Consider the following 12,221-nt stretch of genomic DNA (forward strand, 5'->3'; position numbering starts at 1 on the left):
TAAACAGAACCTCAATTCAGCTAAAAAGAATCTTAGGCCTTTGAATTTCTACATCACCATAAGAAAGATGAGGGGAAATTCACATGTTGAATAGCCATTGGCAATGCTTAAGGCAGTTTATGGATGCTCTTGAGATGATTTCTCAAGCCCATTGATAATTTATGATGCTGGATTCTCCACACTAATGAAGTGGATTGGGGCAGTAGGAAGTAATGCCTAATCTGAAAGCATAAATAACTCAAGAAGAGAGAAACCTTCAAAGAAATTTATCACTTAGTGGGCATGCAATTATTACTAATGAATCAGACCTATTGTCTGAATAAAATTGGGCATGTGATAGCTAAATTGGTGGGATTAAACACATTTTAATCATATTATTTCAAGTGGTTCCTATTTGATGTAGAAATATAAAATAGTTGGGGTGAATCATTTCAATGTTAATTCCTGTATATGAATCATGGTTATGAATAAATTTTCATGAAACTGACATAATTCACATGGCTATAGATCAGGGACTCATAAATACAGAAACTTGTATTATCTAGAGACTTAAAATTGTGAAGATGTTTCCTGAATGTACTATTTATGCATTTGTAGGAAATTTTATTTCCAACCAAGAGACATCATAACTCGTTTTAAAAAATTATCAGTGATGACCAGTTGATGATGAGGAGTGATCTCTGACAATTGTGTTTTTTTTTTCTTACTCTAGATCATCCTTCACTCTATGCACAAATACCAACCACGAGTGCACGTCATTCGCAAAGACTGTGGAGACGATCTTTCTCCTGTCAAGCCTATTCCATCAGGGGAAGGAGTTAAAGCATTCTCATTTCCTGAAACAGTCTTTACCACTGTCACTGCCTACCAGAATCAGCAGGTAATCTCTCTGTCTTTCATGGACTTCTAGGCAATATTTTTTACCCCAGGAGAAAAGAAAAAAAGTTAGCCTTGTCAGTTTGTGATGAAATGCTATTACAGTCTATATTAAATGAAAGGCAGTGGGCTATGATGGATAGAGAGTTAGGCTTAGAAGTAGGAGCACATGGGTTCAAGTCTTGCCTGTGACCCACACTGGCTGGGTGACTCTTACAGCACCCCAGGATACTCTCCAGTATTCTACATTGCAGAATGGTCACTGATCTGCGTTGGTAGAGGGAGTTTCCACACCAGGAGTGGCTTGAGCAATGAAATAGCAGATCTAGACCCTATGCTAGATATTTAAACATAAAATAATAGTATTGTGGTAGGAATAATTCTTTAGTGCTCCCTCAAGCAAGACTTCTCTAGCAAGGTCTTGTTGGCACAATAATCTTAGTCCCACATAGCTCCGGTCAGTGTATTCTTTAGCTACAGTTTTCCTGTGGTTGTTGAGGTAATTTGATGGATCCATGATACTGTCAGTGTAGATATTTCTTTAATTGGTACCATGTCATTTCCTCCTCTGAGATTTTTGTCTATATTTTCACATAAATCCTATACAGTATATAAGTTGCATAGTACACTAGAGGCCTTCGTCTTGTTCTTTTAATATTTTGGGTGGACTAGTATAGAGAAGTAGAATGTGGAAGAGAGGGGTTAGGAAGCCAGAATTAGAATGATGAAGACCTGGATTCTAGTTCTGCCCCAGACATTTATTAGCTGAATGACCATAGGCAGCTCACTTAGTCTGTGCTTCCAGGGAACTTTTTTTTTGAGGCAATCAGGATTAAGTGACTTGCCCAGGGTCACACAGCTAGTCAGTGAACTCAGGTCCACCTAAGGCCATCCACTGTGCCACCTAGCTGCTGTGCCAACCCCGTCCCCCACAACTTTTTAAAAGACTACATACAATCACAGATTATTGCTGATCAACATTAAAGGAAGGAGTTTCCATACTAAGAATTACCCCACCCAAATAAAATGATAAATGTAGACCAAGACAAAAGCCAAATCAGTCTGCCCTAGAACTGACCATCTGTTGTCCTATATTTTCTCTATGTGATCCGCACATCCTCTTTTATTAGTATCAATTTCCAAAATTATTTCATATCTTATTTGCAAGTCATCCTTGGTACGATACTAAAGTCTACTACCCTGGGTCTCACCCTGGGTCTTTCTGCTGTTCTGGGGGTTATTCATCATACTAATTCTTCTGAGATCTTCGTGTTCCGTTTTACGGTGATATCAATATTCCTTGCTGGTGCAGTTGCTTACGAGTGTTGAAAATTGATATTATTATTTAATACTATATGCTATATAAGTTTTATATTATAATTCTATATAATGATATTATTCTTAGTTATTATTCAGGTAATGGAAAAATAAAATTTCACAAATCAGTTGTGCTGAATGGAATGCACATAGAAGTCCTCTTCCTTTCATTTTAAAAATATACATATCATTTTAAGGCTGTGTCTAGATAGGCCAAGTGAACTAGAGATCTCTATCTCTAAACAGTTTCCCAAAACACAATTTTCAAAAGAAATAGCCAGTTGATTGAAAGTATCATTCTCTGTGTAGGCCTTTCATTGTGCCCGTTTTTATGATTTCATTCATATAGGAAAATTCCTCTACCAATACAAGTCAGCACCTGCTTTACAGTTTAAGGTCTTAGAGAGTTGCCTGGGAAATTAAGTTACTTGGCCAGTGTCAACTCAGCCAGTCTTTTGTCCAAGGTGGGACTTGAATCCAGGTCTTCTGGACTCTAAGGACAGAAAGCTGTTTTCTGGGTTGGCTTCTGGTTTGTTTGTTAGCTTGAATGGTCCTCATAAATTGCTCCACTTCTTCACTTTCCATGTGTAAACATCTCATCTAAGGACCTAAGACTTTATCATTTAGTTTCAAATTACTTTTAGAGGAGAAGGGCTAGAAATGAACTTTGTCATTCTGAATCAAAAGTCTCTGAGTCATTTGGGTTTTGGAACCAACAGGCCTTCCTTTGGGGCAGAAATACAAAACCTCTCTCACATTTTTCCCTGATAGAAACACATGTCCAGGCCTAGAAATGAAGCCTTTCTTTACTCACTTTATTGATGGAAGGGTGATGGCCCTGGAAAGAATGGCAGATTTGGAGTCAGACAACCTAGGTTCAAATCCTGGCTATGCCGCTTAACACCTGTCTGACCTTGGACAAGTCACTTTACGGCTCTGAGTCTCATTTTCCTCATCATTAAAATAAGAAGGGTCAGGCTAGATGTCCTCTAAGGTCCTTTCCATAGCACCGTACCTATGCCGGTGAAATAAGAACACACCTTAAATATATAAAATAGACCATTAAACTCTACAAAGAGTTTTCCAGGGGATTTGGGACTTTAAAGGTCTATAGGGAGAGTTTCAAAGAAGAATACTAAGAAATTATAAATCCATATTTTAATAAATCATAGACTTTAAAGGTCTATAGGGAGAGTTTCAAAGAAGAATATTAAGAAATTATAAATCCATATTTTAATAAATCATATGGAAGGATTTTATAATGGAAACTTTTAAAAAAGAGTCTCTAATCCAATGTATCTTTAAATATCAAGGATTAGATTATTTTAAACTAATTTTATGATTTTTTAAAAAAATATTTATCAAATTACTTATGTATCCCTCTATGTCAGAAAAGTTCGAGAAGGTGGAAACTTAGTTGCCTAAATAAAGAATTAATATACTCAAGAGAAGTTTACAAAAAAAAATGCTAAGGCTTGATTAAAGAGATACTGTGACAAGAGCCACAGTAGGACTGAAAACAGATCAATCACAAATGCGTCTTTGACTTGTTTAATAGATTGTTTTAGTCAACCTGAGAATGATCCCCCCCCCAAACTCAGCTTGTCTGGCCCTCAAACAACAGACACACTCCATGACGGGACCCTTGTTTGAAGACTTTACAGTTTAGACTACATCGGTCTCTTTGCTCTTCCTCGAATATGGTCACCCCATTTCTTGACTGAATTTTCACCAGCTGTCTCCTATGCATAGAATTCTCTCTCTCATCTCTATCTTGTGGCTCTCCTGATTTCCTCCTGGTCTCAGCTAAAATCTCATCTTCTAGGTCTAGAAGAAAACTTTGCCTGTTCTGCTCAATGCTAGTGCTTTTCCTCTGTTGATCACCTCCAGTTTATCCTGTCTCTGCCTTGTTTGTACATAGTACTTTGCACTTTCTCCCCTATTAGATTGTGAGTGCCTCAGGAAGATCAGCCATTTGTTTGCTTGTTTTGCTTTTCTTTCTATTCCCCAGCACATAGAACAGTGCTTGGTACAAAGTAGGTAATTAACAAATGCTTACTGATTTGAATTAATTTGACTAAGAGTTCACACCGTACTGGCAGAGCCTTTGAAAACCTGTCCTTAGACATTAGGATAGATATTTGTTGTTTTTTTTTTTTTGTTATTCATTTGTTTCAGTTATGTCTGACTCTTTGTGACCCCATTTGAGGTTTTCTTCGCAAAGTCAGTGGAGTGGTTTGGCATTTCCTTCTCCAGCTCATTTTACAGATGAGGAAACTGGGGCAAACAGAGTTAAGTGACTTACCCAGGATCATACAGCTAGAGGCCAGATTTGAATTCATGAAGATGAGTGTTCCTGATTCTGCGTCCAGTGCTCTATTCACTGTACCACCTAGCTGCCTCAGAGTAGATCTTTGGTGGAGGGAAATTCATAGTGTCAACCAGCAAGTATTTATTATGCACCCACTGTGTGCCAGGCACGTGCTAGGTGCTGGAGATACAAAGACAACAACTCACGAACACGTCCTTCTAGGAAACAAATCCTATAACATTTGTTAAGCACCTAGTATGTATGTGTGGCACAACATTTAGATAAATATGACTCCTGACATATTTTAAGGAAACAAAACTTCCTTTAGTAGCAGAGCAACAGGCCTGGTAAATTGAAGGGAAATACTACATACATAGCATATTATGACCTTAACAAGGCTTTTGAGTCTGCTTCCACAATAAATGCTTATAACATGCTGGGAAGACATTAATTTAACAGGTGATGTTTAAGTTAGGCAATGTCCATTCAGCATGATAGAGGTTGAGTCATTGAGTGGTGTATTACTGAAAATTTGGAGAGAGTTAGAAGATGTTTTTGTTGTTGTTTTCCATAGAGGTGCTTCCTAGCCTTGGTTATTAAGAGTTTGTCAGAGGTGTCGAAATCAAGGCTCAAGGGTCATTTATAGTGTCTATTTTTTAAAAATTACTTTTATTTATTTATTTGTTACATTTTAAGTTCTGAACTGCCTCCCATCCTCCCTCCCTATCCCTCACTTGAGAAGGTCACCATTTGACAAAGACAGATAGATGTATATATATGTATGTATATAAAATCATATTATACATACTTCTATTTATCTATTCTTTCTGTGGAGATGGATAGCTTCTTCCTTCATAGGTCTTTTGTAGTTGACCTGATTATTTATAATACTCAGAGTAGCTTAGTCGTTCACTGTTATTCTTTGAACAATATTGCTTTTACTGTATACAGTGTTCCTTGGTTCTGCTCATTTCACTCTTCATGATTTCATGCAAGTCTTTTTATGCTTTTCCTAAAAACCAACCTGCTAATCCTTTCTTACAGTACAATAGTATTCCATCACAGTCATATACCATAACTTGTTTAGCCATTCCCCAATTGATGGGCACCCCTTCAATTTCCACACAGTACCTATTGAGCCAGATTAAAATCTAATTGGGAAATTTTTAACAAAAATAAATAAAAATACAAGAAAACATAGATAATGTCAGTTTGTGGTTTTCTAAGTCAATATGATCCTACAAGGATCTTTTTCTATTTGAGTTGGATACCGCTGGTTTGCATCGTCCTTCTAGAAGATGGAATTCAAAGGATGATGGTTTCGTTAGGTGGAAGGGGAAGGAGCAGAACAATAGCTCAGCAATTTAAGAGCATAGTCTTCTAGAATTAGAATCTAGAACTATAGAAGGCCCTCTAGAGCTAAATTCTTTATCAACAGATGAAGAAACTGAAGTCTGGGAAGGTTACTCAGCTTGCCCAATGTCACACAGTAGAAATCATCAACTCAGGTTACCCAGCTCCAGAAACAATGCCCTTTCCACTGTGTGCCCCACCCCCTTTAAAAATTTTAAAAAGATCTAAATTTAAAGTAGTCTTGCCAAATTGTTGATACGATCAGACATAAAAACAGAACAAACTTTACTAAAGACAAATTCAAAATAGCCCTTCTGGGGAGAGAAAAGCAATGTACCACATAGGCAGAGATGAATAATGTGCCAGAATACCCTAAAATAATCTACGGGGGCCAGGGTATCATAGAACATTGTAGAACATCACTCTGTGAATGAGCTAAAGAGGATTGTAATTGAAACAGAAGGCACACTACTGTGTTACGTACAAAGTAACCAGCGGGTTATCCTCTCATTGTTTCTATCTGTAGTCCATAATATATGTGTGTTGTGTCCAGATCTGGCCTATAGAAATTATAATGTATCTGTAGAACTTGGATGAGGGTTCAAAGGAGACCCGTAAAGATGATTAGAGGGTTGAACAGCAAGAGCCACAAGGAAAAGTTATAGGAATCTGCATTTTTCCAGCCAGGATAAGAGAAGGCTGAGTTAGAATTTAATAACATTGTTGAAGCGTATAAAGTCGTCATATACAGGAGATGATAATCAGCCCTTTTTTCCTCCTCACTAAGAGAAGAGAAGAAAGACCATAAGCTATAGCAAAAGTTCCTAACATTTCTTGTGATATCTTCGGCCATCTGGTGAAGCCTGTGGACGCCTTCTCAGATTAATGTATTTAAATGCATGAAATAAAATACATAGGATTACAAAGATTACCAAAAAAATCAATTATACTGAAATATATTTGGGGCAGCTGGGTGGTGCAGTGGACTGAGCACCAGCCTTGGAGTCAGGAGGACCTGAGTTAAAATTAAAACTAAATCAGACATTTACTAGCCATGTGATCTAGGGCAAGTCACTTAACCCTAATTCCCTCCAAAAAAAATAAAAAGAAATGCATTTACCAAAATATATTTTTAAAAAACTTCACAGACTCCAGCTTAAGAACCCCCAAGCTCTCAGTTCACAGATGTAGAGCTAGAGGAGAACTTAGAGGTCATCTACTCTAATCCCCACATTTTGGCAGTTGAGGAAACTGAGGCACAGAGCAGTTAGGTGACTTATACAAAGTCACATAGGCAGTAAGTGGAAGAGGTGCGATTTGAACTCAGGTCCTCTGACTACAAACCTTCTTTCCTCTCTTCCACACTGCCTCCTGAAGAAAGATCTGAGGAGAAATTTCAGTACAGTGATGATTGTTAAAAATTAGAATAAAATGTCAAGAAGGGTCATAGAATGAACTTCTAGAGAGGGCTTACATGGAGAATGCTTTCCTCCCTGCTATACATGGTTCTGCCTGAAGGGATTCAAGCGATAATTAAAGTATTGGAAGATCGGAGGGAAGCCCTACAGTGAAGCAAAGGTTCTTCTTATCATTATAAATTCTTAGTTCAAGTCTTGCCTCAGACATTTATTAGCTGCTTGACCCTGAGCAAATGACTTAGTTTCTGCCTGCCTCAGTTTACTGATCTATAAAACAGAAATAATACTAGCACCTCCCTCCCAGGGTTATCATGAAGATAAAATGAAATAATATTTGCATGGTACTTTAAAACCTTAAATTGTTACATAAATTCTATTATTGTTATTACTATTCATTACCATTATATATTATTATAAATTATGTTTTATACTATTATATATAGTAATAATATTGTGTATTCTTACTATTATTGTGATTAATCTGTGAACATTTTTTCTTTAAAATATTCCAGGATGTAAAAATACATTTGGTCCTAGTTTATGCTTTCTTCAATATGACTGTTTCTTCTCTAGATTACAAGACTGAAAATTGACAGAAACCCATTTGCCAAAGGATTTAGAGATTCTGGCCGTAACCGGTAAGGTTTTGACATATGTTTTAATAATGATAGAAGTCGTGATAGATCTTATTTATTGGCTATTTTATTCTTCATATTTTAAATGATAAAACATCTCATTCAGACTTTTGTTACTCTGAAAAAACAGCTTTGCTTTACAAAAATAATGTCCGAATACTTTGGAAAGTTTATAGGTATCGTGATCATACAGCTGGTGGCACAATGGATAGAAAAAATAGCCTAGAGTCAGAAAGAGTCATCTTCTCGACTTCACATCTGGCACAGACACTTGCTAGCTGTGTTACCCTGGGAAAGTCACTTAACTCTGTTTGCCTCAGTTTCTTCATCTGTAAAACGAGCTGGAGAAGGAAATGGCAAACCACTCTAGTATCTCAGCCAAGAAAATTCCGAATAGGGTCACAAAGAATCAGACACAACTAATAGAAAAAATAAACAAACAAAACAGACGCTTTACAACAACTGAAAAATACTAGGATTTGATATTTATAATTCAGCTACGTTTGGGGAAAACCCGTCATAACAGGTTGGGCTCAATCTATTAGGCTAGTACATTTATAATGATGTATTTTGGGACCAGACCTTTCGTGACCTACAATCATCAGTAAAGCCTAACCCCATGGAGTCCCTTTTCTTTATTTGGCCAAATAACATATATGAAAGCCACCTTACTCCCCCTCCCCAATTTTTCTGCCTAAACTTTAAATATTCCTTAGTCTCCAAATTGTTTTATCTCCTTTGCCAGAATTACTTACTTACTTTTTTTGGTGCTTGGGATTATTTCTGCCAATAATTTCAGCTGCTTTGTTGCCTTTCTTTACTAATCTTGTTTGCAAGCCAGTTGTTTGTTCTGTGTGTGTGTGTGTGTGTGTGTGTATTTCTTCTCTGTGGTTATGGCTGTATTCCAGTATAGCTTGTAGTGGTTATCTGATAAAATAGCTAGTTGATAACAGATAATAATAATTATGACAGTGGTTAATCTAGAACAGGGCAGGAACTAGTATAATCCCAGCATTCCACATCTCAGTACAGGGTCTGACCTAGAATGCCACTTTGTCATTAGAACTTTTATGTGATTTCCCCCTCCTCCTGCCAAGAAACAAACAATTTATGACTTTATTTTTATAAAAAAATTTCCAATAATGACCCCATTGCCTCATGGAAAGAAGGTTTTCATATGATGTATGAACAAGATCCGTAACCAGGTATTTTAGTGGAGGAGAGAGGAAGATTCCTCATAAACAATGTGTTGTGATTCCTAGTAACTTGTATCTCAATTACATATTTTGTGAGACAGAAGAATCACAATGACAGCTCCTCTTGAAATCCTTTATTTTACTCAGAGAAGGTTGCCTGTTGGACTTGAATTTTTCATTCTTGTTTTATAGGAAAACAAACCAAAAACTTGCATTAGGAAACTGTGTAGTCCTGGTTGACTTTTCAGTGAGTTCTGTTTTACCTGGTTTGATAGAGTACACATTTTCCTGATAAGTTAGTTATAAATTGAACTTTTAAATGATCCACAGCATATATATTAAGGACCTGCTGTGTACCACACAATGTGCTGGATAACAAAGACAAAATGAAATATTACCTTCTCTCAAGAGCTTGCCTTCATTTTAGAGAGACAATATGTACATATGGATGAATGTTTACAACATATAAAATAAATACACAGTAGTTTAGGAAGGAAAGGGAAGCAATTTGTGCAAATATTTCTGGCAATAGCAGTTTGGGGTGGGGGAATCAGTTAAGACTTCACATAAAGGGAAGGTAGTGCTTCAGCTGAGTCTGGAAGGAATTCTAGGAAATGGAGGGGAGAACGAGTGTGTTCCATGCTTGGACAACAGCAGGGGCAAGATGCTGTGTGTGAGCAGCAATGGGAAGGCAAGTTTGGCCAGACTATTGAGTTGCGGGAAGGGGAATCATCCATGAGACTAGCAAGATAGACTGGCACCCAGTTGTTAAGGGCTTTAAAAACCATTTGGAGGAGAGATTTTATTCTAGAGGCAAATGGAGAAATACTGGAATTTATTGATTGGACTTGCAGTTTAGGAAAATCACTGTGGCAGCTGTGTGGAGGATAGATTGGAATGGGTGGGAGACTTGAGATGGGAGATCAATTAGGAAGTCATTGCAGCAGTCTGTGTGAGAGGTGATGAGGCCTGAATTAAGGTGGTGGCTTTATGAGTCGAGGGAAGGAGAATTATACAAGAGATGTTGTGGAGAGGTAGAAAGGACAAGAGGTAGGAAGTAGAAGATGGGCTTTTTTGTTGTCATTCAGTCGTGTCTGACTCTTTGTGACCCCATTTGGGGTTTTCTTGGCAAAGATACTGGAGCAGTTTGCCATTTCCTTCTCCAGCTCATTTTACAGATGAGGAAACTGAGACAAATAAGGTTAAGTGACTTGCCCGGGGTCACACAGTTAGTTAAATGTCTGAGTTCAGATTTGAACTCAGGTCTTCCTTATTCCAGACCCGGAGCTCTATCCACTGTGCCACTTAGCTGCCTTGGAGGGTGGGCCATTTAATAGAAATATTTGAAGTAACCACATAGTGACTCCTCTTTGTAAAGTGGTAAATCATTTTTAAAAATTGTTTTTTTCAAAATTTTGTTTTTGTCATTATTGGGTCTTTGAGTGCTGCATTACTGCATTGCTTGTGGGTTGTTTTTGGAGTTGGATTTTAGAAGTGACTTTTAAAAATAATAACAATGATAGTTATAAGTGAAGTAGAATGAACACTACATTGGGGGTCAGAGGACCTGGGTTTGAATCTCGGCTCTACTACGTACTACTTCTGTGACCTTAGACCACTTATTTCACCTGATCAGGCTATAAAGTTCACAAAGATTGGCCCCGCAACGATAAAAACACTGATCATTCCACAAACAGAGAGCTTGTGGTAAAGCTAATGTGAATATCCATGACATATTGAGAAGATACTCACCTGTGTTGTCTTCATGGCAGCCAAAGTTTGTCATTTAAGATCCTTCAATTTAACAAGCATTTCCTAAGTGACTACTATATGAGAGGTACTGGTGATATAAAGATAGAATGAGAAACAATTTTAGCCCTCAGGGAACTGGAATGAGAGTTAGGAGGAAAGAGGCTAGAATAAGACATTAAACAAATAAACATGCTATAATTTGAGAATGGAGGGATCGGGGATCAGGGATCAGAAAGGACTTCCTATAGGATGTGGTACCTAAGTTGAGCCTTAAAGCAAATTGAGAATTCCAAGAGGGAGAAGTTAGAAGGGTCGTGATGGTCACCTTGTACCAAAAGCATGGAAATGGGAGATGGAAGATTGAATTTGGACATGTAAAGGAACAGGAAATAGTTCAGTTTTATTGGAATAAAGAATGAGTGAAGGGGAGTAATGTGAATCAGTCTAGAAAGGTCTGTGGGAGCTAGATTGTGAAGGGCTTTAAATGCCAAATGGTTTCTGTTTTATCCCAGGGGTAATAGGAAGCATCAAAAAAAAAATTTTAATGAAAACTTTTTAAAAATTAGCAAAAAATAGCCATTCAAATCTGTTGCTTAGTTTGATGTTTAGTTCCATTTCAATAACAGCTGGGTTGAATTTTTTCCTCTTTTTTTAAACTTTGTTTTATGTTATGAAAATGTGAGCTCCCTCCTGATGAGTAAGTTACTTCCCCATCTTTCCTTGGGTTCACTGAAAATATAGGAGAGAATCCTGTACTTGCATTAGTTTTTAACTTCTCAATTGTTTCAAAATATTTGTAATTAAAATTTTCATATCTAAACACACAAATTAAGTAAACGAAACTTTTAAATTTTTTGTATGACATGAAAATACTGATGACTGGTGTAATTATTACATTATATTTGCTTTTCCAAAAAAAAACCCTACACACAGATAAAATATACATTTTGAAAACAGCAAACTCTCTCTGCTACCTGATTTTACAGTGTAATTTACTTTAACTAACAAAAACTATATTTTTATAGAAAAGAGAGAATGGCTTTACCTTTTAATACCATTCATCTCTTATTTATATAATTCAACTCAGTAAAAACTTATTAAGTTCCTTCTATGTATCAGATACTATATTAGGTGCAGGGAACAGTAAAGACCTCCTCCCCCAAAAAACCAACTCTCCAAAGGCCCTGCCTTCATGGAGTTTACATTCTACTGTGGGTGGGAGGGGAGCAGACAGGAAGGTAGATAATAGCATATACAGAGAATAAATATAAAATATTTTAGATATTGTTTCTAGGTTAAATATGAGGCTCCTTTGGGGTGGGACAAGAGGTGGGACCATTTTATTAGATGTGATAGCAGAAAA

The 12,221-nt window shown here is 37.0% G+C and overlaps 1 protein-coding gene across 1 annotated transcript in view; it reads left to right on the forward strand.

Moving 5' to 3' along the window:
• TBX18 (T-box transcription factor 18) overlaps positions 1–12,221 on the forward strand; it is a 37,208-nt gene that overhangs the window by 15,015 nt on the left and 9,972 nt on the right. Inside the window, exons 5-6 of the mRNA XM_036766074.1 lie at positions 713–880; positions 7,849–7,913. Of these exons, the coding sequence (XP_036621969.1) occupies positions 713–880; positions 7,849–7,913 (233 nt within the window). The remainder of the gene's footprint in view (positions 1–712; positions 881–7,848; positions 7,914–12,221) is intronic.

This window comes from Trichosurus vulpecula, chromosome 7, assembly GCF_011100635.1.
Source record: "Trichosurus vulpecula isolate mTriVul1 chromosome 7, mTriVul1.pri, whole genome shotgun sequence".
In the NCBI taxonomy this organism is placed as follows: Eukaryota; Metazoa; Chordata; class Mammalia; order Diprotodontia; family Phalangeridae; genus Trichosurus; species Trichosurus vulpecula.